Raw genomic sequence first — 22,707 nt, forward strand, 5'->3', positions numbered from 1 at the left:
ATATCTTTTACCACAAATGTGTATCAGTAAAATATATATTATATATATATATATTCTCTTTTTTATATTTTCTTAAACTGTTATAATTAATAGTAGCCCAAGTAATGTACCAAGTAATATACAAATAATTAATTGCCCAAGTTGATACACTATTATTACTAACATGTAAGTCACATACGATGTCGTAATATAGTAAAATAATACACCATATCCAACAGGGAATGAAATATGTGCTTATAATTACTGAAAAAATTTTAAAAAAGTCATTAAGAATATATCAAAAGCAACATATTTTTTACCTTTTCATCATATATTAGTAATTTGCAAAAAATTACTTTTAATAACCGTTTTTAGACATCCATAATAAGACTATTTGTTCTATTGATATAAACACTCATTGGTGATCAATTGCAAATGACTTAGCTTCTCTAAAAACTAGAAAAGATTATAACTTGCAGACTCACGACGGTGGAACCCATCCACCGAACGCTGCCTCGAGTTCTTTAGCAACTGCGAAGCATAGATGGTCATTATAGGGAGCCGCTATCACCTTCAATGAAAAGAGAATTATGTCAGAAAAAATTTTATTTCGAGTACGCGTAGCGTTAAGCGTGCAATTTAAATATAAACTTCCGGAATCTTCGTGCGATAGTCTCGTACCTGAATACCGACTGGTACGCCTTGCTCGTCCAAGCCCAGTGGCACTTGGCAAGTTGGAAACCGCAAAACGTTGAACAGAGCCGTGTAGCCGAAATTGTAGGGCTTGAGAAATGGGGAATAATGATAACCAGCGGTAGTTGGAGACGATGGATAAAACAATACGCCGTCGTCGCTCAATGTTTCCTACACAAACGTGTAACAATGAACGTGCGATAATAATACGTACGTACGTTCTTAAACCCTGGCGCTGCTCTTTCCTCCAACTTTTCCCACACAATACTTACTAGCAGGAATTGTTTTGCCTTTCCAGTGACACTCTTTGCCCACTCGGCATTCTCCTGTGGAAAGTAGTCCGCGTCTATCAGCTTTATGAGAGCGGCCAATGTTAATTGTGAGTTTCCAGTCAGTAGATTAAAAACCTCTCTGGTCGCGCTCGTGACGTACTGAAAAAAAGTGAATGTTATGAATTGAAAGTCGAGTCATGACTGCAAATAGGTAGATAAAATACGTTCGGTATTAGAACGGGTATTTGAAGCTTAAGCACTGCTAAAATCGAACATGTAAAGTGTATTGTTCGTAGGCATGCAACCGCTACAAGGCTTAAAAATTAATCAAATTTAATTGTCACCTTCCGATCCGTTAGATCGAGTTTGAAATTTATATCTTCACGAGTCATCCAATACCTCCATAGTCTGAAGCTGTATTCCGAGCCTGGTACTTTAATCTGTAATATGTACATGTTTTGTAATATGTTTTCATACACACACTTATCTTATCTTCCCTTTGGGGAAAAAATGTATATTTAGACGAAAGAGTTAAAACGGAAAATATCTTGCAGCGGAAAATTTTAAGAGAGATAAAGTACTAGAAAATGCAAGTATAACAAATCATTATTTTCGGATCGCGTTATGCAATCAAATATTGTAACTAAAACTGATTACCTTTTCTGCGAAGCCCGTAAGTTCTTTAAAGTGAGCCACTGCCTTCATTAATGCCGCTTGCATAGCTCCGCTCACTTTGCTCGTCCTCAAGTCGCAAGAATTCGCCTGATAGTACACTTTCAAATTCTTCACGTTTACCGGCTCATCCAGCCTTACTTTGGACACGTTAGGGCCGATCAATACCTTCATGGAGGGTATTAGATCCTCGGTCTTTCTACAGATTGGTCCAACTGCTACCATCGTGCTTGGATAATCGATATCGCGTAATCCGATGCCAGCTACTGGAGTTAAACCTGACAACATCAATAGTCAAGTAAATTATTATCAACTATTTTTACATTATTATCAATTATTATTAACAATCTCATATTATCTTATATTTTTGATAATAATTACCTTCACTAGGTTTATGGCCGAACAATCCGTTGCAGAACGCAGGTATCCTAGTGGATCCTCCTATATCGCTGCCGACGGCGATCGGTACACCACTCGCCGATACTATAGCACTGTCTCCACCACTGCTACCGCCCACCGTCCTGCTAGTGTTGTAAGGATTGTTCGTCTGTCCGTACAGATTGTTCCTGGACTCGACCCATTGATTCAGCTCGGGAATATTAGTCTTCGCGATTAAAATCGCTCCGGCCTCCTTGAAGTAACGAATTGTCGTAGCGTCCTCCTCGGCACGACAGTTACGACGGCAAAGCAAACCCATTGAATGAATTAATCCTGACAAAGTGTAAAGGAAACAATATTAATTAGCGTCAAAATCCTATCATTTTAGAAAGGATCACTTAGTCGCATTTTTACTTCACAAGTCTGTTTAAAAATCATTTTGAACCGGAAGAAAGATGCAGAATATTTTAACGATGTCACTTTACCTTTAGCACGGTTACTCTCCTTCGTAGTGAAAGGGACACCCAGGAACGGCTGCGTTACCTTTAACTTCTCTGGGTCTGTGCTCTTTTCTATTATGTCATCCACTGCTTTTGCCTCTTTAATTGCATCATCGTATCTATCTTGCACAATTGCGTTAATTAAGCCATTTACTTCCTTACATCTCTCAATGTAAGTCCTCACGACCTCCTCCGACGAAACTTTCTTTGTTCTAAAATAAGGTAAACGCGACATTTCACATTTATGGACAAATATAACATATTCTTATTTATAATATTATATATTATAATCTGTACATTTAATTCAGTCTTACAATGCGTAAATGTATAACGCAATGTATAAGCAAAATATAAATAAAAATATCAATAATAATTCAACCTGATTTTCTCCGCTAAGGAAACAGCACTTTCTAATAGAAGATTGTTTTTCACTGGCGGTACCTTCTTTGCCTTATTATCATAATACAAGCCAAAGGCAAAATCTACAAAGCAATCAAAGAGGGAATGCAGATGCACGATCATACATCTTAAGAATTTCCAACATAGATTCTTAGCAAGCTGTACTGTGTCTTTGCACTGTCCAGAATCCTGTGCAGAAATATCAGAATGTTTTAATTACTTGTACATAAATACTTGTGTCAAATATATACTACAAATATTTATCTGAAAATAATATCAGATTTCCATGTAAAACAGTAATGGGACTTTAGGGTCAATACATTTGTGGACCTGCTGAACTCGAATAAAATAAAATAATCAAGGTGAAAATTTTCTAAACCCTGGGGAAAGTTGTGAAAGAACAGATTGTTTTACAGAAAAACCTCGTCCCACACCAAATAGTTTCTAATAAAATGATAATTGTGACTAATATAATTGATTAAAAAATTTTTTTATGGTAAAGAGAAAATAGAGAGAGATAGAGAAAAAGGAAGGGCAGGCACTGTGATCACTCACTTTCACCGAAATTCCACATTTTTATGGTTCTATGCTTTGCAAGTTCCTTTCTCTCTTCATTGTTCTTTATTTTACCATTAAAATTAATTGTTTAAAGACCACTTGCAAAGGATACATTCAAAAATGAGCACGATTGCGCTTCTTCAGTTTCATATTATTATTGAAATGATAATAAATAAAAATAATATTTAATATACGCGCGTTTTGTCTTTTAAAAAATATAAGAAAATCGATTTAACAACAGTTAGCAAAGTTCTAACAGTTGCGCAAAAAAACTGAATACCACCGCGATGCGGTGGAACTATTGCGACACTTATTTGGCATACATTTACATTTACTTCGTATTTAACGATTAAACAAATAGGAAATACAATGTCAATTCCTTGCACAATCGATTTTCATGAATAAATAGCGCTTACATGTACATACATAAAACATGTTAATTTAACAATAAACGTGATAACCAAGTGTATGTACAAACATATCATTTTTAATTTATGCAAATTGATCGAGCGTGACATATAAGTTTTCTTCAATATACCTTATTTTTCACGGAAGTGCACATGATTTCTTCGAGCTGTCGGAGAAAGATATCAGATTAATATATGATACGAGCACTTGTTTCACGAAATACTCGAAATTCACTTTACACTCGACGCACAAACTATCAGTCCTCCTCAGTCGTCCGTTACTTCTTCCCGTCTCTCACGGAAGTACCTTTGGAACATACGGTGATACGGTTTACCGGGTTTTATTTTTGTGCTCTTTTTCCACCTCCGTCTCCGATAATACTGTTAGAAGACAGTAGAGACTCACAGCGAGATCTGTTGAAACTAATAAAGAAAGCAATTTTTCCGGTTCACTTACCACTACAAATGCTTCAAAACACTTCTTAAGAGTGTCTCGAAGCGTTTGTAGCGCCAAGTGGACCACCTCTTCGACTCATATTTTTCAGTTAGTGACTGTCATGCGGTGTAAGTTGGTACCACTTCTTACACGTGATCCTATGAGAAACCGCACGCATCATGCATGTGTCAAGCAAGATCAAGTGGACTCGCGTATGTGTGTATCGAGCGAGTCGAGTGATGTCATCCGAATAGAGTTGTCATCCGTTTAATCATCAGGCAGGTTATACATACCGTCGAAGAGATTCGATATGATCATCGCCACTGTCAAGACGCACTAGACTGATCTCAGATGCGCTTCTGACACCTAAAATCCAGCAGGCGTAAATCCGCGATTTTTGACGGGAGAGACCGTGAAACGAGATTGGTGAGACGGGCCGTGATTGAGACGCGACGATGTTCTCGAGCGGGCCGAACTACACGAAGCTGAAGACGCATCTGCGTCTGGCGATCAACCGGCTAAAGTTGCTGGAGAAGAAGAAGACGGAGCTGGCGCAGAAGGCACGCCGCGAGATCGCCGATTACATCGCCGCTGGCAAGACGGAGCGCGCCAAGATCCGGGTGGAGCACATCATCCGTGAGGACTACATGGTGGAGGCGATGGAGCTGTTGGAGATGTACTGCGACCTGCTGCTCGCGCGGTTCGGTCTCATCCAGCAAATGAAGTCAGTACCTGTCAAGTACTAACAGTGTACTGATTCATCAGTCATGACAATGATCTAACTTAACTTAGACTGTAGTCCAGCACTGCGAATAGCTATGAGACACTCTTTATCCTGCTTTTTAGCAAATTATTTTTTTTTTCTAGAAACCTCGACGATGGTCTCGCGGAGGCGATATCCACTATTCTCTGGGTAGCGCCTCGTATCCAGACAGATGTGCAGGAGGTCAAGGTGATAGCAGACATTCTGACGTCCAAGTATGGTAGACAATATACGGAGGCATGCCGCGAAGAGGCGATCCAGACGATATCGGAGAAGCTGAAACACAAGATGAGCGTGCAGTCGCCGTCGAAACTGCTCGTCGAGAAATACCTAATAGAGATTGCAAAGAATTACAACGTGGAGTACGAGCCAGATCCGCAAGTGATGGCAGAAGCGCAGGACGCGATGCTGATAGACATAGGAGCCAACGGAGGAGAATCGAGGAACAATCTGGACACGGCCAGTGGTGGAGGCATGCCCCATCCGCCTGGATTCATAGGTTTCCCACAACCACCCCTGTTGCCCGATCCGAATTCTGGATTCCACACGAGCACGGTACGCCACTTTTAATTTCCTTTTGCAATCACAAGCGATTAATTCAATTCGTTAAAAATTATCCAGACGAAATTTCCCCGTTAGCTTCAGCGTTACTAAGGATACCGCATCTTTTCAGGATTCGGAAAAGAATTCAGACACTTCATCCATAGGATTCGTATCCCCGACGTCGCCACCTTCTGAGAAGGACCAGAACACTCCCTTCAATCCTGCAGCGTTTTCATACAATATACCTCTGGATAATGCTAACTCAAACAAACCCGTGAGTAATGTGCATTCACTACTCCAACGGAAACTCTCTAATTCCGTGATAACATTATATTAACAGATCATAATTTTTCCACAATTCATAATTTGTAATAATGTGTGAAATATTGTTGATCAGGAGGAGGATCTACCACCACCGTATCCCAACTTTCCGCCCGATTTAAACAAACAGGTAAAATCACGTGTTTTCCCTTATCCTTCTAATTTTTACAAAATGATTTATAAATAAACGCACATTTATAATATTCGCATAAGCATATAAATATAAAGCTAACTATATTTCTTCAACCGTTTATTAAACTCTACGCAATATACTTTTTGTTTCGTATAGTCGGATGAGAAACCGAAACCCCAGCCGAGGTCGAAGATGCCAATGAACAATTATCAGCTTCCAGATCTGCCGGCGGTGCCGACAGAGAGTAACGATCCGCCCGCGAACTCGGCTCAGAACGACGACATTGATTTCGACGATCTGATGAAACGATTCGAGGACTTGAAGAAGAGGAAGTAACGCTCGGCAGTGGACGGATATTACGTACGAAACGTGTTGTTCCCATTTTTGCTTTATCATCGCGAGACGATGTGCGACGTTGTATTTAGTAGTGCCTTCCAGAAAAAAAAAGAGGGTTCCTAGGTTTTAAGACGATGCGATACGGTGCTTTTGCGAGAAAAGAGAAACGAAAATGATTAGTTGTGCGTCCACCCGTGCGAGAATGTCAAGTATGTATAAATTGTTATAATGTTAATTGACATACAACGTGTTAATTTATATACTGTATATTTCTTTTTACAGTCATTACATGTACTATAGTGCTTTACAGGTTAGCTACACGTAATATCTTTTTTTTCAAATCATTTCCTCGCGGATAATGATTAATTTTTCTCACTTGCTTCTCTCTTCCATGTTTTTCTTCTTCTTGGAAAAATTATTAGGTAATCAATTATTAAAATGTACATACACTGTTAATCATCCCAATCTTCACATCTCTGAAAAGGAAATAATTATATTAAAAAAAAATTGTTTAATATTGATTTTGAACAATATTAAAACTTTTTGGGTGTTTTGGAAATATATTCTTATTAGCGTAAAATAAGAATATTCTAAAATAACAGATTTTCATATATCTCTTTCTAGTCTAGTCTAGCAATTTTTAAAAACTTGTGCTGAAGAAATCACTAATTTTATTATTTATAACATCTACGAAATATCTTGAGTAGTTTTATCAATTAATTTTATAGAACGTACCTCCTTTCCTTTATCGGCTAGGCAAGTCAGAAGATTCTGTGAGAAGCGACACTTTTCCTGTTTCATATCTGAGCTGAGATAGTGATAACATTCTATAATAGCTTCCTCTACAAAGTCCTGCAGCTCTGGATTGTGTGTGTTTTGCGTCATCAGCTGGATAATTGAATTCTGCTCGGGAAATCCTCTGTGATCCACCTAACAAACATAAAATTTAAAAAACTGACCGCTCTAATCGCTACCTATTAAGTCCCAGAATATCCCGTATACTTACTACATTTAATTCGTTGAAGAAACACTGAATGATGCACTGCAATTCGTATAATATTTCGTACAAATTAATACATAGATGCAAAATATAAAACATTATATAGTAATAATTTGAGAATCAAACTAAGATATGAAAATACATTTCTTTTTCAAGAAATATTTCTTAATATCTCTTCAATTTTTATAATATTTAAAATACGAAATTCTCTGCAAGCAGCGTCGCGAGCAATGCATATTGATAATTTTCTTTAATTTATATTTGCAAATTTATGTTTTTGTTTATCCTTTCATATATTTCTTGAATTTTCCAAGAATAGTTTATTTGCATGTATTACATAAATATGTATCTATCAGTGTATCTTACAGCTTGTTCCTGTTCCTTGTTGTAGCTCTCGGGATTGTTGTTGTACACCTGTCCATAATTTGGTCTAAAGTTTCCATCAGTAGAAACAAAGTCGCGATTGTTGCTGCCACGATTAGGATACTGTCCGTCCCTCCAGTTTCCATTTGTATAATTGAAGGAATGGTGCTGATTGTTGCCATTTCTCTGATTATTTCCGTGGTTCCTTATTGATAAATTACTTATATTAATATTACTTATATCGATAATGCCTACTAATAATACTTAATAATTATAGTTTATTGAAATATGTTTATTAAATCATATTATTGCGATTATGTTTCGTTCTGCTACCAATTGTTATTCTGATCTTTCCAAGATTGTGCATTGGAGGATCTGCTGTCGCCGCTCAGAAAGAATTTTGTGTCGAACACATCTACGCCCAAAGAGTCATCGCTCTCCTCGTCGTTACTTGAGGAATCGTCGCTGTAAACGTCGTCATTCGTATATCGCTTCTTACACATTTGCACGATCTTTCGAAACTGTTCATCCGCTTGTTGGACGCCCGTCCTGCATTTCAACGACTGCAAGTAACAATAAATGTGGAGAATTTCTATTACGATTATTATATCGTTAAATATTAAATTTTAATCGTAACGAATAAAAGATTCGTCTCTTTCTAAATTTGCGCAAACACTGCTGCAACAAATTACTTACGGTTACTGGCTCTACCAGCAACAGGCAAACGCTGCACAAAGCTACGAGGATCACCCTGGTCATCTCGCGTGCACTCTATTCTTCCAAATGATACTCTTCTTTTTTTCATGCATACTTATAAAGCGCGTCTCTAAAGATACTCGCATCACTAATGTGACAACTTGACGGATGAATAATTGTCGCAAAACAAAATATTCCGGATGGAGACACGCTCCACTACCTCCCTTATGCAATTCTTCTAATTAGTGATCGGATTATCGTGACCATTGTCACGGGTGAGTCCTTTGTGGACGAGAGCCATTGAATTGTCAGGATGAAGAAAAACAGTATCCAATCACGGGGAAAGTGAGAGCTTCATGAAGGCATAACACACGAGTCTGGACGCGTCCGAGCGTTCAGTACTCTGGAAACTGTCCGCCAAAGGAGATATGATGTACACCAAGTGCTTTGTAAGTACTCGTGTTGTCATTATTATAAGATGTATTTTTCGTGAGAAAATGCATTTTTGACAAAAAGTACGTTAGTAATTCTATGTTTTTATTGCGATGAGAGCTACGTTGAGGACGGAAATGTAGATCAAGGAAGGCAATGAACCGCGAAGATGTGAAAGTGTTTAAATTATGCTGCTCGACAAATTTCATTCTGAATAATTGTATATTCATTATCAAGTTATTTTATGAATATTTATTATGCTAAGTAGTAGAGTTCATTACACCTATTAAACAGACTTCTTTCGTAGTATTTTTCATATTCAGTTTGCATCGCGATCTCTCATCTTACATTTTAAAGACCTACTCCTCATTCCAACTTTTTAGTTATTTAAAATTGAATTGAAAATATTTCTTATACTATTTCTTGCAGCTTATTTTTAAACTTTGGTCGTGCGTGATTGTATTGTCAATACATTATGATAATGTAAACGGAGAGATCAATTCGATACAGCCAAACCATATTTCAACGATTTATCCTATTTTGACGTCCAAGAAACCAACAAGGTATCTGTCCGACGGAAGTCGAGTAGACTTTCAAATAAGGAATCATCAGGGACCTGGAACGTACATTTTTGGCTTCGACACTGGACACGGGTGAATACACTGTACATGAATATTCATCCGCATAAGTGGTTCTCGCATACGGAATCATATTTCATTCATTCATATGTTAAAAACTTCATGGAATAAGCAATCATCAAGAATAATGAATGATAAATCTCGCTTTTGTATTATCGTAGAAAAAATCGGCAGTATAGGATAGAGGAGCGTCTTCAGGATGGAAGCGTTAAGGGCCGATACGGTTTCTACGATGCGAAGGGGAAACTCAGGATTGTCAGTTACATCGCGGGCCCCAACGGCGGCTATCAAGAGCGACATCACGAAACTTTCGCTCACAAACCTGGAACTTAATGTATCCCATGTGCTCCTGTAAGCTTAAAGTAATTAATAAATTTATTTACACGTATCGGAACCTTGTGCAAGCGCTAATTGAAGAACAACAGTTACTGGAACAAGCTTCGAGTTATGCGGGAAATGTCGGAATATACATAAAATAATTCGACATACATATGATTCAATATATATATATATATATATATATATATATATATAATTATATAATTCAAGATTATGAGAGGTAGATATATATACAGCACGTCCGTGACGCATGTGTTCTGTAAAAATAATTTCTGCGAGTGCATTGGGATTAAACCGTTTATTTAACAATAACAATCGCTATATAAGAAAAAAATGCCAACGCAAAAAAAAAAGATATAAACGTCATATATAATAATACCAAGTATAGATATATATGTATATACATATATATATATATATAATATATATATATATATTTATGTATGAGGCTGTGTATATTAATATCTAGTCCATACAGGAAACGCATCTGTCGCTGAATGGATCACACACAGACGTAAAAATGAAATGTATACGCATCTGTTTTTCCCCTGTCCTCCGCACTTTTTTTCCCCCCTCCTCTCGTCCCCCATTACCCCAAACCACATAATTATCCCGTCACGTCTTTCTTTTGACACATTGTTCACACGGCAATTGTTGTTACTTGTTGATTGATGATTGTTTAAAAGTTATTTGTTCTTCGTCGCATTCTCCGCGCCGTAAGATGAGCCCTTGCTTATCTCGGACATTCCAAGCGTTTTGTCCATTAACAAGTAAACTGTAATTGAATTTGTTTCCATAAAGATGTGCTCAGTGTCTGTAAGAATCTGCCTAGCTATGCGTGGTGATTTAAAACCGCAAAACGGCACGTGAGAAAACGCGAGCGATATGTATCTTAAGCGCAGTAAGCCAAGTGTAAAAGCGAGGGCTTACAAAAAACTAGATATAAAAAGTGAATTGATGAAATTTAACATTTTTAATTTTACTCCTTGAATATATAATCATTTTAAAAAAGGCAATTAGCTTTGGCAATTAAAATTCATCACATTGTTTGTCCGCTTCCAGTGCTTTGAAAATGGCATAAAAATTACTATTTATTAATTCGAATGTGGATGATATGATAAATGTGACTACTAGTTATAACAACTATACGTAAGTATGAAGGGTACTACTTACATAAAATGATAATAGCAACCCCGATGGAAAAGTAGATGATCGAGCCGGATAGAAGGAGCCTCAGGAGATAATACAGCATTGGTACAAGGACAACTACTGTCCAGAATATGGTGTTAATGAGGGAATAATATCTTCTCTTTAACTTGAACGTGTCTGTCCTAGGCACTCCACTCGTGGCGAAAAAATCACCAGTTTCATAGAAGCTCTCCGTCATACGGTCCTACCGGGGCAAACGGTTCATCTAGCGCTATCGTTTAGTGCGAACTAACTCGTTCAACAGCGAATTGAAAATCCTGCGTAGTGTCCCACTCGATTTAATTGCTCGACTTTATTAATGTCTTTAATATTACAAAGAAAAACCAATATAATAAAATATTTATCTTCTTCATATCGAAAATTAAACAATTCGATATACTCAAGTTGGACAATACGCAAGATAAGCAGGATTATTCAGAATTGCAAACAACAACTATCCTTATGCAGAAAATTACTCAATACGTCTAATTTCAATCAAGCGCCTACTTAAACTCGAATAATACTGTGTGTACACTACGTATTGCTAATACGTAACCAGTTACGTTGGCTCTAGCTTTACAAAAGTCACGCGAATCCTTCTCCATCCGAGCATACAACGTATATACTTGACATACTACCTTTTGCTGATACAGCTTGTGCAACCACTCGGCGGCAGCCTCGTCTCCCTCCGGCACCTCTTCGATGGGTATTCTTTTAGCATACATGTGCCCCTCCAGCGGTTTGCCCAACAGGAGATTCTTCATGGTAGGTTTTACCGGATCAGATGGCTTGAATGCTATCTGAATGTCGTAAATGGCCGCCGGTTTACCTCTCATGTGCGGTATACTTGCAGTAAAGCCCTTTGTGCGTGGCGTTAAGTGGTACTTCAGTACTGGTAGTCCCTTCTCAATGGCGAACTTCTGACTGGCCTCCAGCTTCTTCGGCGTGAAGCGCGTGCCCTCGGGATAGAGCAGCAGCTATAATTAATTATCAATAATTATCTAATTGTTGTAGAATAAAACGAGACTCAGGACGCTGTGAAATAAAGGCTTTTTTTAACCGATGCAACCGTGTTTAGAAAAAAAGAAAAGATATAATAACGCTCGACTTACCCACATTGTGTCAGGATACTCGACCAATTCTTTGATTTGGTTCTTGATCTTCTCCTTATCCTTTTCCCAACTCCTCTCGAGGAAAATGCTCTCGGCGAATTTCCACGCCCATCCCAGCGTCGGGATGTACTGTATCGACTTCTTGGCGTACGCTTTGCAATTCTGAGGAGCAAACAGATATCTTTTTTTAGATAGGATGGACGTTCTTTGGTCGCGTTTCGTTTGGGTGCTCGAATAGAATTGATTTTTCGGAGGATACTTACACCTAACAACCTCACACGGTCGCATAGTAGCCAGCCTATCAACCAGTCGGTCTCATAACTATGATTCATCAGTAGATAGCCATGCTCGTTGCCAAAGTACTTGGCAAAGTCATCCTTATCTATGTACAATATCAGGTCTGATCCTGCCCACCATTCTGCCATGAATACCAGCTCTGACAAAGATAAAGGAAACCTTAAAAATGCCTTAAAAAATCGAGATAGAAGAAGAGAGGAGGCGAAAAGACTTACGACAGTAGAAGGAGTAGCAGAGGTAGTAGTTAATCTTGCGATAGAGATACTTGGAGAAGGGCCTTAGTCCAAAGTACAAAATGCATTGGAAGAAGTTTATTATCAAACCAGACGTAAAAAATGTAATGGCGAACATAAGATGTATCACCGACGATTTCTTCACGGACGTGAGCACTTCCATGGTGACAAGCGAATAGTACTAGGCTGTACGCTTTATAGAAGACATAAACATTTGTTTCCTCTATCTGTAACAGAAGCACATCAATAGACTTAGACCTCAAGAAAAAGATCAAAGTGCAGCAATATAAGAAGTTCTTAATCTTCAGTTCTTCAGAATTTAATTACAAATGCTGTTATCAGTGATTGTTGTTATGAAAGAGACATCTATCTCAAAAGAAAGAGAGCTCGGTATCTATTGTGTTACATTATTCATCTACGTGTGTGCAAGTATTTACGCAAGTGGATAAGAACTTGCCTGAAGAAAGAAATTACTGTAGCGTTGCTATGTGAAATTCTTTGATAGCTGGATGCTGCCCATTGGCAATTAAATTGGCAATTAAACGGCACGAGCATCGAATTGGCTCATCAACCAGACTCATTTGGCACAGGCAATCATTTATATAAGGAAAGAAATATTTATATATACGTATATGCGCATATATATATATACACACACGTGTATACTGTGTAACAATGTACAATTAAATGCTACAATTAATTACTATAAGCAGAGTATAACATTTTCAAAAAGTTTCAAAGTAACGGTACATAGGCGAATGGCAGATTTCGTATGTAAATTGATGGATTTATATCTTGCCACTTGTCGACGCAAATACATGCTAATGGTATTAATCGAAACCTCGATTAATTCCAATTAATTCGTAATCTTGAGCTATCGTGAGAATATTTTCCTTGTAAAATCCTTCTTAAATCGCCTTTTTATCGCTGAAGAATCCCCAAAACTTCAAGCTACTATGACTTCGCTGTGCCACAAAGCACGTTACGTAACAGAAACATCATATTATATGGGAATTTAATGGATGTCTGGAAGAACCAGTGGCCAAAATAGCACGTAATACCATCTGTAAATTATTATTTATCATTCACAAATCTCCAAGCAATCCAGATACCTGAAACCAACAGAAACCTAGCACTGGGAAGTGGCTGATGTTAACACGAACACATACAAAGCACTGACGTACGAAACAGGTAAACAGCTAATGCTGAGAGAAGAATTACAGTGAGTTACATGATTTGAGGACAGCAGAATGACAGAATCGGACACATAGTCCATTGCCTTACACAACTCACATCCTGCCGCGAGCAACGGCGAGCTGTCGCTGTCACGTCGTATCACCCAACAGATCGCACATTTGGGTTTAATTCAATTACGCATTTAACAAACGGCGTGCTAGACTATAATCTACGTCCCGTTATCTCGATTCGAGGAACGCGCGTGTCTTAGCCGAGAGAAACGCGAAACTATTTACAAGTGCAATACGTCCAATTTGGAAGATGGACTCGCTGTAGGTTGACTCACTCTTGCACCTGGAGAACGAATCCTCCGTGACCGGCAAGATTCCTCCTCGCGGTATCGTCGAGGAAGACGCTCTCGCGTAGAGGCTTACCTAAAATTCGGCGTCCTCGCGGAGGGGAATCACGGTGCGAGTGAATCACGAGTGCGTGTCAGGCGCGCAGAAACGTGGGTGAGGATCAAAGTGCGAGAATCCAAAGTTCAGTTAACGGTGCGACGGTGTATGATGCACGGTGCGTGAGCCGTCCTGGCGTCGTCGTCGCTTCGTGGCCTTCTCATCCGGAGGAGTCAGGACGCCTCCATGCCTGTGCGCGCGCGAATGAGCGACGGACGAGGAGTGCGTGAAACGAGCGGCTGCCCGACCGCCCGTGCGTTGGGGGTTAGGTATTACGAGGCGGCGAGCGGGGTGGACGCCTCCGAGGATTCGAGTCACGGAAGTGCGGGAACGGCGACAACGGCGACAACGGCGGGTCCTCAAACGGAACACGGATTCATTAACGCCTCGCGCAGTTTGCTCGTGCCAGTATGGCCGCCGTGTGCATGTACGAGGACGCGCGGCAATGCGAGTCACATTGGCTTTGCGTGCGTGCAGTGTGGGCAATGCGTGTTTGAAGAACAATGCGCGTAATACGCACGCGTGTGCATGAGGGATGCATGGCGAGTGTGCGTGCGATGTTAAGTAGGAGTATTATGTAACGTGCGAACGCGTGTGTGTTGTGTTCGAATGTACGTGCGCGTTCCTCTCGATCTCATCCCTTTTTTACTCTGCATTTAATGTATGCGTAATTGCAATTGTTGAGTGCAAACAGCGTAATGGAGCAAGTGCAGAGCTCCTGTCGATATATGACACTCATGTATATTTATGTGGTTATGTGTGCATGCATTTCTGATTAGCGCGCGCTTTTGCACGTTGACACTTATCGAAAAAAGTGTTTACAGTTGTCGCGATGGTCGAACAAGTGCGCGAGTAATAGGGAAATTTTAGTTAACAATGTTCGCAACAGAATGTGAAAAAGAGAAAACTCTGTTCTGTTCGTAGCGAAATGTACAAAATATATTGTATAGATATTTGCATCTAAAATATGCAAATATACATATCTATATTGAAAATTTTAATATTATGTATAATATCTAATAAATATATGTTTTTTATGGTGAAATATGTGTTCTTTTTCTCTCTCCGCTTTGCAAAAGTATTAAACTACCTAACAAATTCTTAATTTCTTTGATTAATTTGATAAAATTGATTAGATTTTTTACGTCTATTACACACATGCATAAAACACCTTTATATCTTTCAGATTTTAAATTAATTGTATATAATAATTATGTTATAAATAATAAAATAGTCATAAAAATCAACTCAATCTTAAGCATAATTTTAAATTTATAATTTAATAAGAATTTTTTATACACGAAAATTGTGTTATTTTAGCATAAGCCTTTAGCATAATTCTGAATGTATAATTTAGTAAGACGTTTTTATTCATGAAAATGATATATTACCATATTATATATATTATTTAACATGTTTACATTTAACAGCATATATAGAATTCAAAAAGTGAACCTTTTCTCATCAGAAAAAAAATTAAAATCACGTCTTCAAATCTTTCCTGTAACAATAAGATTCAACGATAGTAATAACGAAAGCGAATACAGAGAACGGCAAGAACGAACCTCATGTTTTTCATTCACGAAAGTTGGCAGCGCTGCGCGAGTATTCGGCTTCGAGGATTTTTAAAAAACCGAGCGGGGCCTCCCGTATGCAATGGCAGCGCGAGATCGGCTCTCCGCAGTTCTCCGCTAGTCACGTCGGGAAACGGTTGGCTGCGCATCTTCGCGAGGAGAACAGCAAGCACCCTCAAGTGAGTAGAGCGACCGATCGGACGATCTGAATGCCCAACTTCGCCACCCAAAACAAAAATCGAATCCGCTTCGATATCGATCTAACGCCGTGCGCTCCTCTCTCGCCTAGCTCTCGCCGATAAACCGGAGAAGAGCGAGCGAGCTCTTTTTATCGTCCAGCCGCTGTGACGACCGCGTCCTTACGATTGCGCTTTTTTTACCCTCGACTCCATCGCTTTCTCGTCTTTGCATGTCGGCTGCCGTTCATTTCATTTGCGCGCATTAGAAACGCGTTGCGGTTTGCGTCTCGCGGACGCGTTACGTACGTACGCTCTTCTTACGTCGCGGGCTTTCGCAATCCAAAGATCCGTGGATCTCGATCATCGTTATCATCGATCGATTGAAAGCACCGCCCTAAGATCGAAATCTCAACGGCACAGCGCATCTCGTTTGCCTGTTTTTTTTTCTCCTCCTTTTCGAACAATGCACTCGTGCAACGACTTGTTCCGCCGCTTGTCGATTATCGAGGTGCACCGTATCGAAAGTCGAACACGCACCAAATTACGCGCGAAAATAGAACTGGGTTTATGGGTGGTCTCGTAAATATTATAATAGGTCCGTTCATCTCGCTGCGCTGTATTATAGCACTTTCTGCATTCGAAGTAACGTTACCGTCGGAGTAAAGGGACGGAAAAGGAAATACCGCAAGAAATTTTGTGTAAATAAACAGCAGACTTTTTTTCTTGCTACAGACAAAGTTTAATATTCGGCTAATGGTTTGATTATTAAGCTTCTTGCCTATTCTTTTCTTGTTGTACTTATTGAATAATTAATTGAATGAATATTGTAAGATATCTCCGATCTATTAAGTTCTTCAAGCTTTATATTTAAGTATAAAATTGTCTTTTTTGAAAATAATAGCAACATTTAATTAATTGATGATTAACTTGTATTAATTAACGTTATTATTTATATTGTTAATATTGATTGTAATTCATCGGTCAATGTTTCGTTCTTGTTAAGAAACGTATTCATTGAATTAAGATGCAGCAGCTTTCTTAGCATTCTATTTATAGTACAATGCAGCCCATTATGAAGGTATATTTCCTGTCCATCTCAGATATCATGTGTATTGCTATTAAATTTGCACTTTTTTTTAATTTTACTTCAAAGTATTATAAAAAGTTCGAAATATTATGCCGATTGTCTATCAAAAAGTCAAATTATAAAATTGCTTCTCGTAAAAATAAAATCTATCTTTTTTAATAAATTATAAAAACCGAAAAATTTATTACCGGTTTCTAAATTACTTAAGAAATAATAATAAACACGGAGCAAAGAATGTGATAATAAAACTTTTAGTATAAAGAAGAAATTTACATTATTTATACTTTTTCCGAGCAGTAATCAAGTTTCCGTATTTGTTTGTAAATCTACGATAAAACGAAGAAATTAGTAATAATAATAGAAAAATAAAAATCCAGTTTTGCTGTAATGCGTTAAGAGATTTGATGGATTCACAACTGGTTTGCTTCACAAGTTCGTGCTAATGCACTTACATAAAGGGCAAAACAAATGTGTTGCACTTGAAACACATGGCGTGATGGCTATAATGGACCACATGGCTCCCTGGTGGAATGGTTCGTCTGTGAGTCTATAAATAAACTGCACACATTTCATCCCTTCATTACTTCCATGTAGCGAAGAAAGATTGAACTGCATCTTACAGCTTGAGGCATGCTACTTTGTGAGAACAGCGTATATCATATAAAAGAGAGCTTATTTTTATTCAGATTATTTCTGGACATTAACGAGGCAATTAACACTCAAATTAAAACTTTTTAAATAAACTTATAAATTCGGGAAAATAAACTCAAGAATCAATATGTAGAATAAATATAAGAATTAATTAGAAGGAAATAAAAGTACGAAAAGGAAGAACGAAGATATAGAATAATTAAAATCAATTAAAAATCAAGTATTTCTTTTTTTAAGACATATATAATTAGTTTTTGTAATTATATTTTAAATTTTATAATCATAATTAATTAATAAGTAAAAAAACTTATATGTTATTTAAAGCTAAAATGTATTATTTCGCTCAATTCAAAGTTAAACGTAAAAGAATAATATCGAAATTATTGTGCCCGAGTTTCAAATAAATTAGACGCAACTTAACGTGCAATTAAGTAAATTGGAGTATGCTTCGTACACATTGGAGGCAGAATATAATCGATCTACGCTCGTGTGCTGAAGATCTAGAGTAATTTATTGTGAGTGATGGTTTCTCTCTCTAAGTTTCTCTCGGGGTCATCAGGGATGACCTGCGTGTTTCTTATCTCGATGGCAGTGCATTCAATTAAATGTAGGGAAGAAGACATACACTCGTGGCTTATAGAAATAGCGGCAACTTTACTCATTATCACAGCAGCGCAATTTCATCGATTTCCTATTGTCCGTGTTCGATTTTCAATCAAATTTTATCGTCGTTCAAGGAGACTTTGTGATCGACATAATATCCTACTGGTCAAAACGACACTGCGGACTACGATTTGGCAGTTTCTCGGATCTAAACAACGAGAACCATGAGGCTGCTCGTTTTCCTCACGCTCTTGTACTGTTTCTGCATCGATGTTGGTCACACCAGGGAGATCACGTACGTAATCCGTTTAATCTGCAAGCCGACAGATCAAAGTTGCTCTTCCCAGATAAGATCAGACAAGATCCAGTCTTTAAATTTCATTTAAATTAACATATTTGTTGCAAAGCATTGTATCAATTTTCCCTTTGCAGCCATGAAGATATTAAGGACGCTATGCTGAGCTTGGTGCACATGATGCGGGAGAACACGGAGAAGTTGGAGAGGCATGAGGCGAGGGAGCGGCAGCTCGGTGAGCAACTGAAAAAGACCATAAATGTCCTGACCAAACGTGTGTTTGCTGTGGATGGTCTGAAGCTACAGTTGACCAAACTGGATGAGAGGATCGCCGGGATAGAGAACTTGATTGCACAGGTGAACGTTCGCATTTTGCTCAGTGAGACACATAAGAGATTGGGTTTTCCTTATCCTGACAACGTTTCTTCGCGCAGAGGGACGAGAGGGAGCGCATACAGATGCAAAAGACCGCCGACAGTTTAGAGGACCTGGAGAACCGTCTGGAGGGCTGGCTTACGGACATCGAGAACAAGGTGGCGGAGGTGAACAGTCGCCCGGAAGCCACTCCAGCTCAAGACAACGGTCTCACTGACCTCCTCGGTAAGCTGAACAGTACAGAGACCAATTTGATGGGAGAGATCGCGAGGCTCAAGGATGACATGCACAACAACGCGGCGAGGATGAAAGAGAAAGAGTCAGGTTCGCTGATGGACAAGACTCACGTAATCCACTCGGAGGTAATCTGCCTATAATTGAAGTACAACTCTCTCTTGTTCAAACGTAAACTGTAAAGTACATCACCGTTGGATCTTGCAGGTGCAGGATGTAGCCGCGAGGATCGGGGACATTGAAATCTCCCTGGAGAAAATAAAGCAGATGACCCAGAGCGTTCAGGACAGATCGCAGTGGACGGATCTGGCACCGTCCTTCGATGAGCACATCAGGACGCTGGTGCGGGTGCAGGAACTGGTGGAAGACACTTCTGACAAGCTACGGGAATTACCCAAGTAATATTGTCTCCGTAGATATCCCGATATGTTTTACATTGGAGTCAGCATTGTTTGCAAAAATTACGTTTAACGTTCAGAATGCTCCGAAATTAATTGTCCTACACGATACAGGGTGAAAGAAATGCAGACGATGCACAACGAGACGCAGACCATGCTGCAGGAGACTAAGCACGCGTTGAAGGATATTCTCACACGCAACATGGACGATACGGAGAACAAGATAGCAGAGGCTAACATGGAAACCAAAGACTCGGTGACGGCATTACGGTAAAATTTGATTATTATTATATATCAAATCGTCAAATGTCTGCGATTAAATAGATTTTAGCTACACCGCATGATGGACCTTTGCAGGATGGACCTGGCTAACAATGCGGAACGCGTTAAACAAGGACTGCAGAATCTGGAGAAGGGTCAGTCCGTGATGGTTTCCATGGCCGATCATGTGCTGGATACGAAGAAACGGGTGGAATACGGCGTGCATCAGATTCTGCTGGAAGTAGGGGATCTAGTGAGGGCCCAAAGCAACAACATCAACAGCACTCTGAATCAGAGATTTGACGGGATCTCGAACGACATTATGGATAATCAGAACGGTGCCCTGGCGAACCTCACCACCAAGATGGAACAGGAGATGAATAAAGTAAAGAATTTATTACTCGATTGATCGTTGAACTGATCGTTTCCGATCGACTCATCATTTCGTTGTCGCAGGTCTGGAGACAGATCAACGTCATGTACCAGCAGATGACAGAAAGCGCTCGAGCTCTGGACAAGCTGCACCAACAGAATGAAGCCTACGTTAATGGTACGACGTCCACCATGGGTGGAATGGAGAGCAAGGTGAGAGCGAGCATACAAGTAGACTAAACCAAGAAAATTAATTCTCTCGAAATTTATCCAAATTTTATATGTATCACCGCAGTCAATTAATCTCGCCGATTCCGAAACTCCGCAGGTTGGCGAGATAACAAAACGCATGGTGGAGGTGGATGACAACTTGAACTATCTGCTCGGTCGTCTCTCCCTGGTGACGCAGGAATTCAATCAGATCAAAATAGGCCTGGGAACTGCATTGGACAATATTAAAGCCTCGTTTAAAGTGGTGCAGGAGAAGGCGCTGGACTTGCCGCATCCGGGTCCCCATCCGCTTCCGGAGGATTATAAGGACCCGACCGAGTCCGAGACCAAGAAACCAGATGGTAAGGCCCCCTTGGATTTCCTGGATCATCTCTCCAATGTACCCTCCAACTGATTTTTTAAAGAGTTCCCCAAAGGTCTTCCGATTAATCGCGCCGTTCGATCAGCTTGGAGCAATATAAAATTTTCTGAACACTAAAACAGTTTTTTTTTTAAATATTTGATCTTTGATTTTCGACCTCTGCGATTGCTGTAATTCAATCTTAAAGTTTCCTCCTTTTTCCTTTTAATCTTTTTCACGGCGCAAACTGTCTGTTCTAGTTGTGACCGTAAAGTAAGCCATGTCTTGCTCTCAGATCAGACGGCTGGCTCGAGCTAGTCTCGCAGTTGGCGGGCAAGGTAGCCATCTTCATTCTTAGCGATTTAACATCCGACATCACCAGGCATCATCATCACCATCATCATCATCATCATTATGCAGTGTCGGGGATGGCAAGCATTGCGTCAGTGTCTCTCCGAATATATATAATCTTCTTAATATTTTTTTATACTCATATTGATCTAAAATTGTGGGGAAAACCCGATGAGCCAATTATGTAATGATTAATACTCAACAAAATATAATGTTATTACGTACGTACGTATAAGAATGTAATTAACTGTGGATGTTTATGCGAAAAATCGTGCATTTTTATAAAACGTAGACAGATAAGAAATTTACGTTGCATGCTGTACGGAATTTTTTTTCCCTCGTCAGAGGAAAAAGTGCAATCTCTACGTTTTGCATATCTTGCAACGTAATGCACGCTCAGCCATTTTTTTCGCGAACTACTGTGGGATCAAGCAGATAAAGAAGCGCATATTCTCCAGATAATTTCAATAACTTTTAATAAAATTTTAATTTAAAGAAATAGTTTCAATATTTTAATATTTAATAGATATTAAAATTGTGAATAAATTTATGCTGCATCAATGTTTTCACTTAAGAAAAACGGATTCCGATTTGTCTCTTTCGCTTGAACATCCGCAATTTAATTAGCACTAAATGATGAAAGTGAACACAGTTAACTCTCAACAAGGTATCTTAATAGTAGTCTTCTCTGCGCGGGAGAGGAGGATGTGGGACACTACGTTAGCAGGATACCGTAAGGTTTCCCCTGGAATGTTATATTTCTATTGCCACTAGTTTATATAAAGGAAATAAATTTCGCTACAAAGGGAAAAGAAATCCGGAACGTGCGAAAGAAGGTAAAGCACCTCGTTACGAGAATCATACAAAATCGCTGTTTAACTTTGCCATGAAAAGATCATTGAATTCGGTGTGTGTATTTCTTTCTTTTTGTTAATGCATGTAGGTTGTCATTGTAAAACCGCGATATGCCAGCACATTCACGCGTTCATACCACACATTCGTCGCACTTGCCTCTATATATATATATATATATATATGTACATCTTATCGTACAATATCTAAGATATTTAATAATTGGTAATGTTACATATATATTAATGCGCCACGTTTGTGTTGTAACAGTTCTTTATTTCTAAACGGTAGAAAATATTTTTACTTACGCAAGAGTGTGCAAAGAGGGATTGACGGAGCCTGCCTGCATGCGTTGCAATAATTAGAACCGCGTTCGCTGCGCGCAAGCGGAAGCCTACGCTTGGAAATTAATTTTTATCTTTCGCTCTCTCTCTCTCTCTCTCTTTCTCACTGGTAATATCATTTTTTTGGCAATTACAACAAGTGATCGTGACTCACGTGGCTTTCACAATGTATCGTAAGTCCGATTCGAGGACTCGAATTTTTTTGTCAGGACACAAAGTTCCGAGATATAGAATTTACAGA

General features: G+C 39.0%; 5 protein-coding genes across 12 annotated transcripts; 3 read left to right on the forward strand and 2 right to left on the reverse strand.

Moving 5' to 3' along the window:
• Positions 1-67: 67 nt before the first annotated feature.
• Positions 68-4,239, reverse strand: LOC105279788 (fatty-acid amide hydrolase 2). Of its 4 annotated transcripts, none has more exons than XM_011339808.3 (10): positions 4,099-4,239; positions 3,990-4,025; positions 2,874-3,082; positions 2,480-2,706; positions 1,998-2,327; positions 1,602-1,894; positions 1,289-1,384; positions 945-1,103; positions 661-843; positions 68-550 (listed from the first exon to the last, which is right to left on the reverse strand). In XM_011339808.3, the coding sequence occupies exons 2-10, from the start codon at positions 4,011-4,013 to the stop codon at positions 461-463; spliced, it is 1,611 nt and encodes a 536-aa protein (XP_011338110.1). In that variant the 5' UTR covers positions 4,014-4,025; positions 4,099-4,239; the 3' UTR covers positions 68-460. The 4 variants fall into 4 exon arrangements, with proteins under 4 accessions (XP_011338110.1, XP_011338109.1, XP_011338111.1 ...); XM_011339807.3 differs by having other exon boundaries at positions 4,094-4,239; XM_011339809.3 differs by having other exon boundaries at positions 4,110-4,238.
• A 228-nt stretch (positions 4,240-4,467) lies between these two features.
• On the forward strand, positions 4,468-6,648 carry LOC105279784 (IST1 homolog). The gene is made up of 5 exons (XM_011339802.3): positions 4,468-5,018; positions 5,162-5,612; positions 5,731-5,874; positions 5,998-6,051; positions 6,211-6,648. Exons 1-5 carry the CDS (start codon positions 4,750-4,752, stop codon positions 6,388-6,390), a joined length of 1,098 nt encoding a protein of 365 aa, XP_011338104.1. The 5' UTR covers positions 4,468-4,749; the 3' UTR covers positions 6,391-6,648.
• On the reverse strand, positions 6,645-15,268 carry LOC105279786 (1-acyl-sn-glycerol-3-phosphate acyltransferase gamma). Of its 2 annotated transcripts, none has more exons than XM_011339805.3 (10): positions 14,299-15,268; positions 12,671-12,915; positions 12,422-12,594; positions 12,159-12,320; positions 11,685-12,023; positions 8,087-8,316; positions 7,757-7,958; positions 7,397-7,432; positions 7,126-7,320; positions 6,645-6,866 (listed from the first exon to the last, which is right to left on the reverse strand). In XM_011339805.3, the coding sequence occupies exons 2-10, from the start codon at positions 12,849-12,851 to the stop codon at positions 6,843-6,845; spliced, it is 1,542 nt and encodes a 513-aa protein (XP_011338107.1). In that variant the 5' UTR covers positions 12,852-12,915; positions 14,299-15,268; the 3' UTR covers positions 6,645-6,842. The 2 variants fall into 2 exon arrangements, with proteins under 2 accessions (XP_011338107.1, XP_011338106.1); XM_011339804.3 differs by having other exon boundaries at positions 13,146-15,268.
• Positions 8,500-10,633, forward strand: LOC105279785. Its single transcript, XM_011339803.3, has 3 exons — positions 8,500-8,898; positions 9,311-9,534; positions 9,681-10,633. Exons 1-3 carry the CDS (start codon positions 8,878-8,880, stop codon positions 9,850-9,852), a joined length of 417 nt encoding a protein of 138 aa, XP_011338105.1. The 5' UTR covers positions 8,500-8,877; the 3' UTR covers positions 9,853-10,633.
• Positions 15,269-15,995: 727 nt separating the features above from the next.
• LOC105279782 (paramyosin) lies at positions 15,996-21,502 on the forward strand. Of its 4 annotated transcripts, none has more exons than XM_011339799.1 (9): positions 15,996-16,072; positions 18,548-18,708; positions 18,846-19,065; positions 19,143-19,445; positions 19,525-19,715; positions 19,830-19,985; positions 20,073-20,361; positions 20,433-20,561; positions 20,677-21,059. In XM_011339799.1, exons 2-9 carry the CDS (start codon positions 18,638-18,640, stop codon positions 20,971-20,973), a joined length of 1,656 nt encoding a protein of 551 aa, XP_011338101.1. In that variant the 5' UTR covers positions 15,996-16,072; positions 18,548-18,637; the 3' UTR covers positions 20,974-21,059. The 4 variants fall into 4 exon arrangements, with proteins under 4 accessions (XP_011338101.1, XP_011338103.1, XP_011338102.1 ...); XM_011339801.3 differs by lacking the exon at positions 15,996-16,072 and adding an exon at positions 21,180-21,502 and having other exon boundaries at positions 18,128-18,708; positions 20,677-20,920; XM_011339800.3 differs by lacking the exon at positions 15,996-16,072 and adding an exon at positions 21,215-21,502 and having other exon boundaries at positions 18,128-18,708; positions 20,677-20,920.
• The last annotated feature ends 1,205 nt before the right edge of the window (positions 21,503-22,707 follow it).

This window comes from Ooceraea biroi, chromosome 7, assembly GCF_003672135.1.
Source record: "Ooceraea biroi isolate clonal line C1 chromosome 7, Obir_v5.4, whole genome shotgun sequence".
Taxonomy (NCBI): Eukaryota; Metazoa; Arthropoda; class Insecta; order Hymenoptera; family Formicidae; genus Ooceraea; species Ooceraea biroi.

What these genes read in the sequence shown, in the direction of transcription:
- LOC105279786 (XM_011339805.3), bottom strand. Translation starts at nt 12,851, where the DNA reads ATGGAAGTGCTCACGTCCGTGAAGAAATCGTCGGTGATACATCTTATG. An exon ending in ACAAGCTGTATCAGCAAAAG is followed by an intron (nt 8,317 to 11,684) that starts GTAGTATGTCAA and finishes TGTTACTTGCAG; the next exon opens with TCGTTGAAATGCAGGACGGG. An exon ending in TCTTCAACGAATTAAATGTA is followed by an intron (nt 7,321 to 7,396) that starts GTAAGTATACGG and finishes TATGTTTGTTAG; the next exon opens with GTGGATCACAGAGGATTTCC.
- LOC105279782 (XM_011339799.1), top strand. Translation starts at nt 18,638, where the DNA reads ATGAGGCTGCTCGTTTTCCTCACGCTCTTGTACTGTTTCTGCATCGAT. An exon ending in TAGAGAACTTGATTGCACAG is followed by an intron (nt 19,066 to 19,142) that starts GTGAACGTTCGC and finishes TTCTTCGCGCAG; the next exon opens with AGGGACGAGAGGGAGCGCAT. An exon ending in AAGCTACGGGAATTACCCAA is followed by an intron (nt 19,716 to 19,829) that starts GTAATATTGTCT and finishes TACACGATACAG; the next exon opens with GGTGAAAGAAATGCAGACGA.
- LOC105279784 (XM_011339802.3), top strand. Translation starts at nt 4,750, where the DNA reads ATGTTCTCGAGCGGGCCGAACTACACGAAGCTGAAGACGCATCTGCGT. An exon ending in ATGCTAACTCAAACAAACCC is followed by an intron (nt 5,875 to 5,997) that starts GTGAGTAATGTG and finishes ATTGTTGATCAG; the next exon opens with GAGGAGGATCTACCACCACC. An exon ending in CGCCCGATTTAAACAAACAG is followed by an intron (nt 6,052 to 6,210) that starts GTAAAATCACGT and finishes TGTTTCGTATAG; the next exon opens with TCGGATGAGAAACCGAAACC.
- LOC105279788 (XM_011339808.3), bottom strand. Translation starts at nt 4,013, where the DNA reads ATGTGCACTTCCGTGAAAAATAAG. An exon ending in GCACTTCCGTGAAAAATAAG is followed by an intron (nt 3,083 to 3,989) that starts GTATATTGAAGA and finishes ATTTCTGCACAG; the next exon opens with GATTCTGGACAGTGCAAAGA. An exon ending in AGGCAAAACAATTCCTGCTA is followed by an intron (nt 844 to 944) that starts GTAAGTATTGTG and finishes ACGTTTGTGTAG; the next exon opens with GAAACATTGAGCGACGACGG.
- LOC105279785 (XM_011339803.3), top strand. Translation starts at nt 8,878, where the DNA reads ATGATGTACACCAAGTGCTTT. An exon ending in TGATGTACACCAAGTGCTTT is followed by an intron (nt 8,899 to 9,310) that starts GTAAGTACTCGT and finishes TATTTCTTGCAG; the next exon opens with CTTATTTTTAAACTTTGGTC. An exon ending in GGCTTCGACACTGGACACGG is followed by an intron (nt 9,535 to 9,680) that starts GTGAATACACTG and finishes GTATTATCGTAG; the next exon opens with AAAAAATCGGCAGTATAGGA.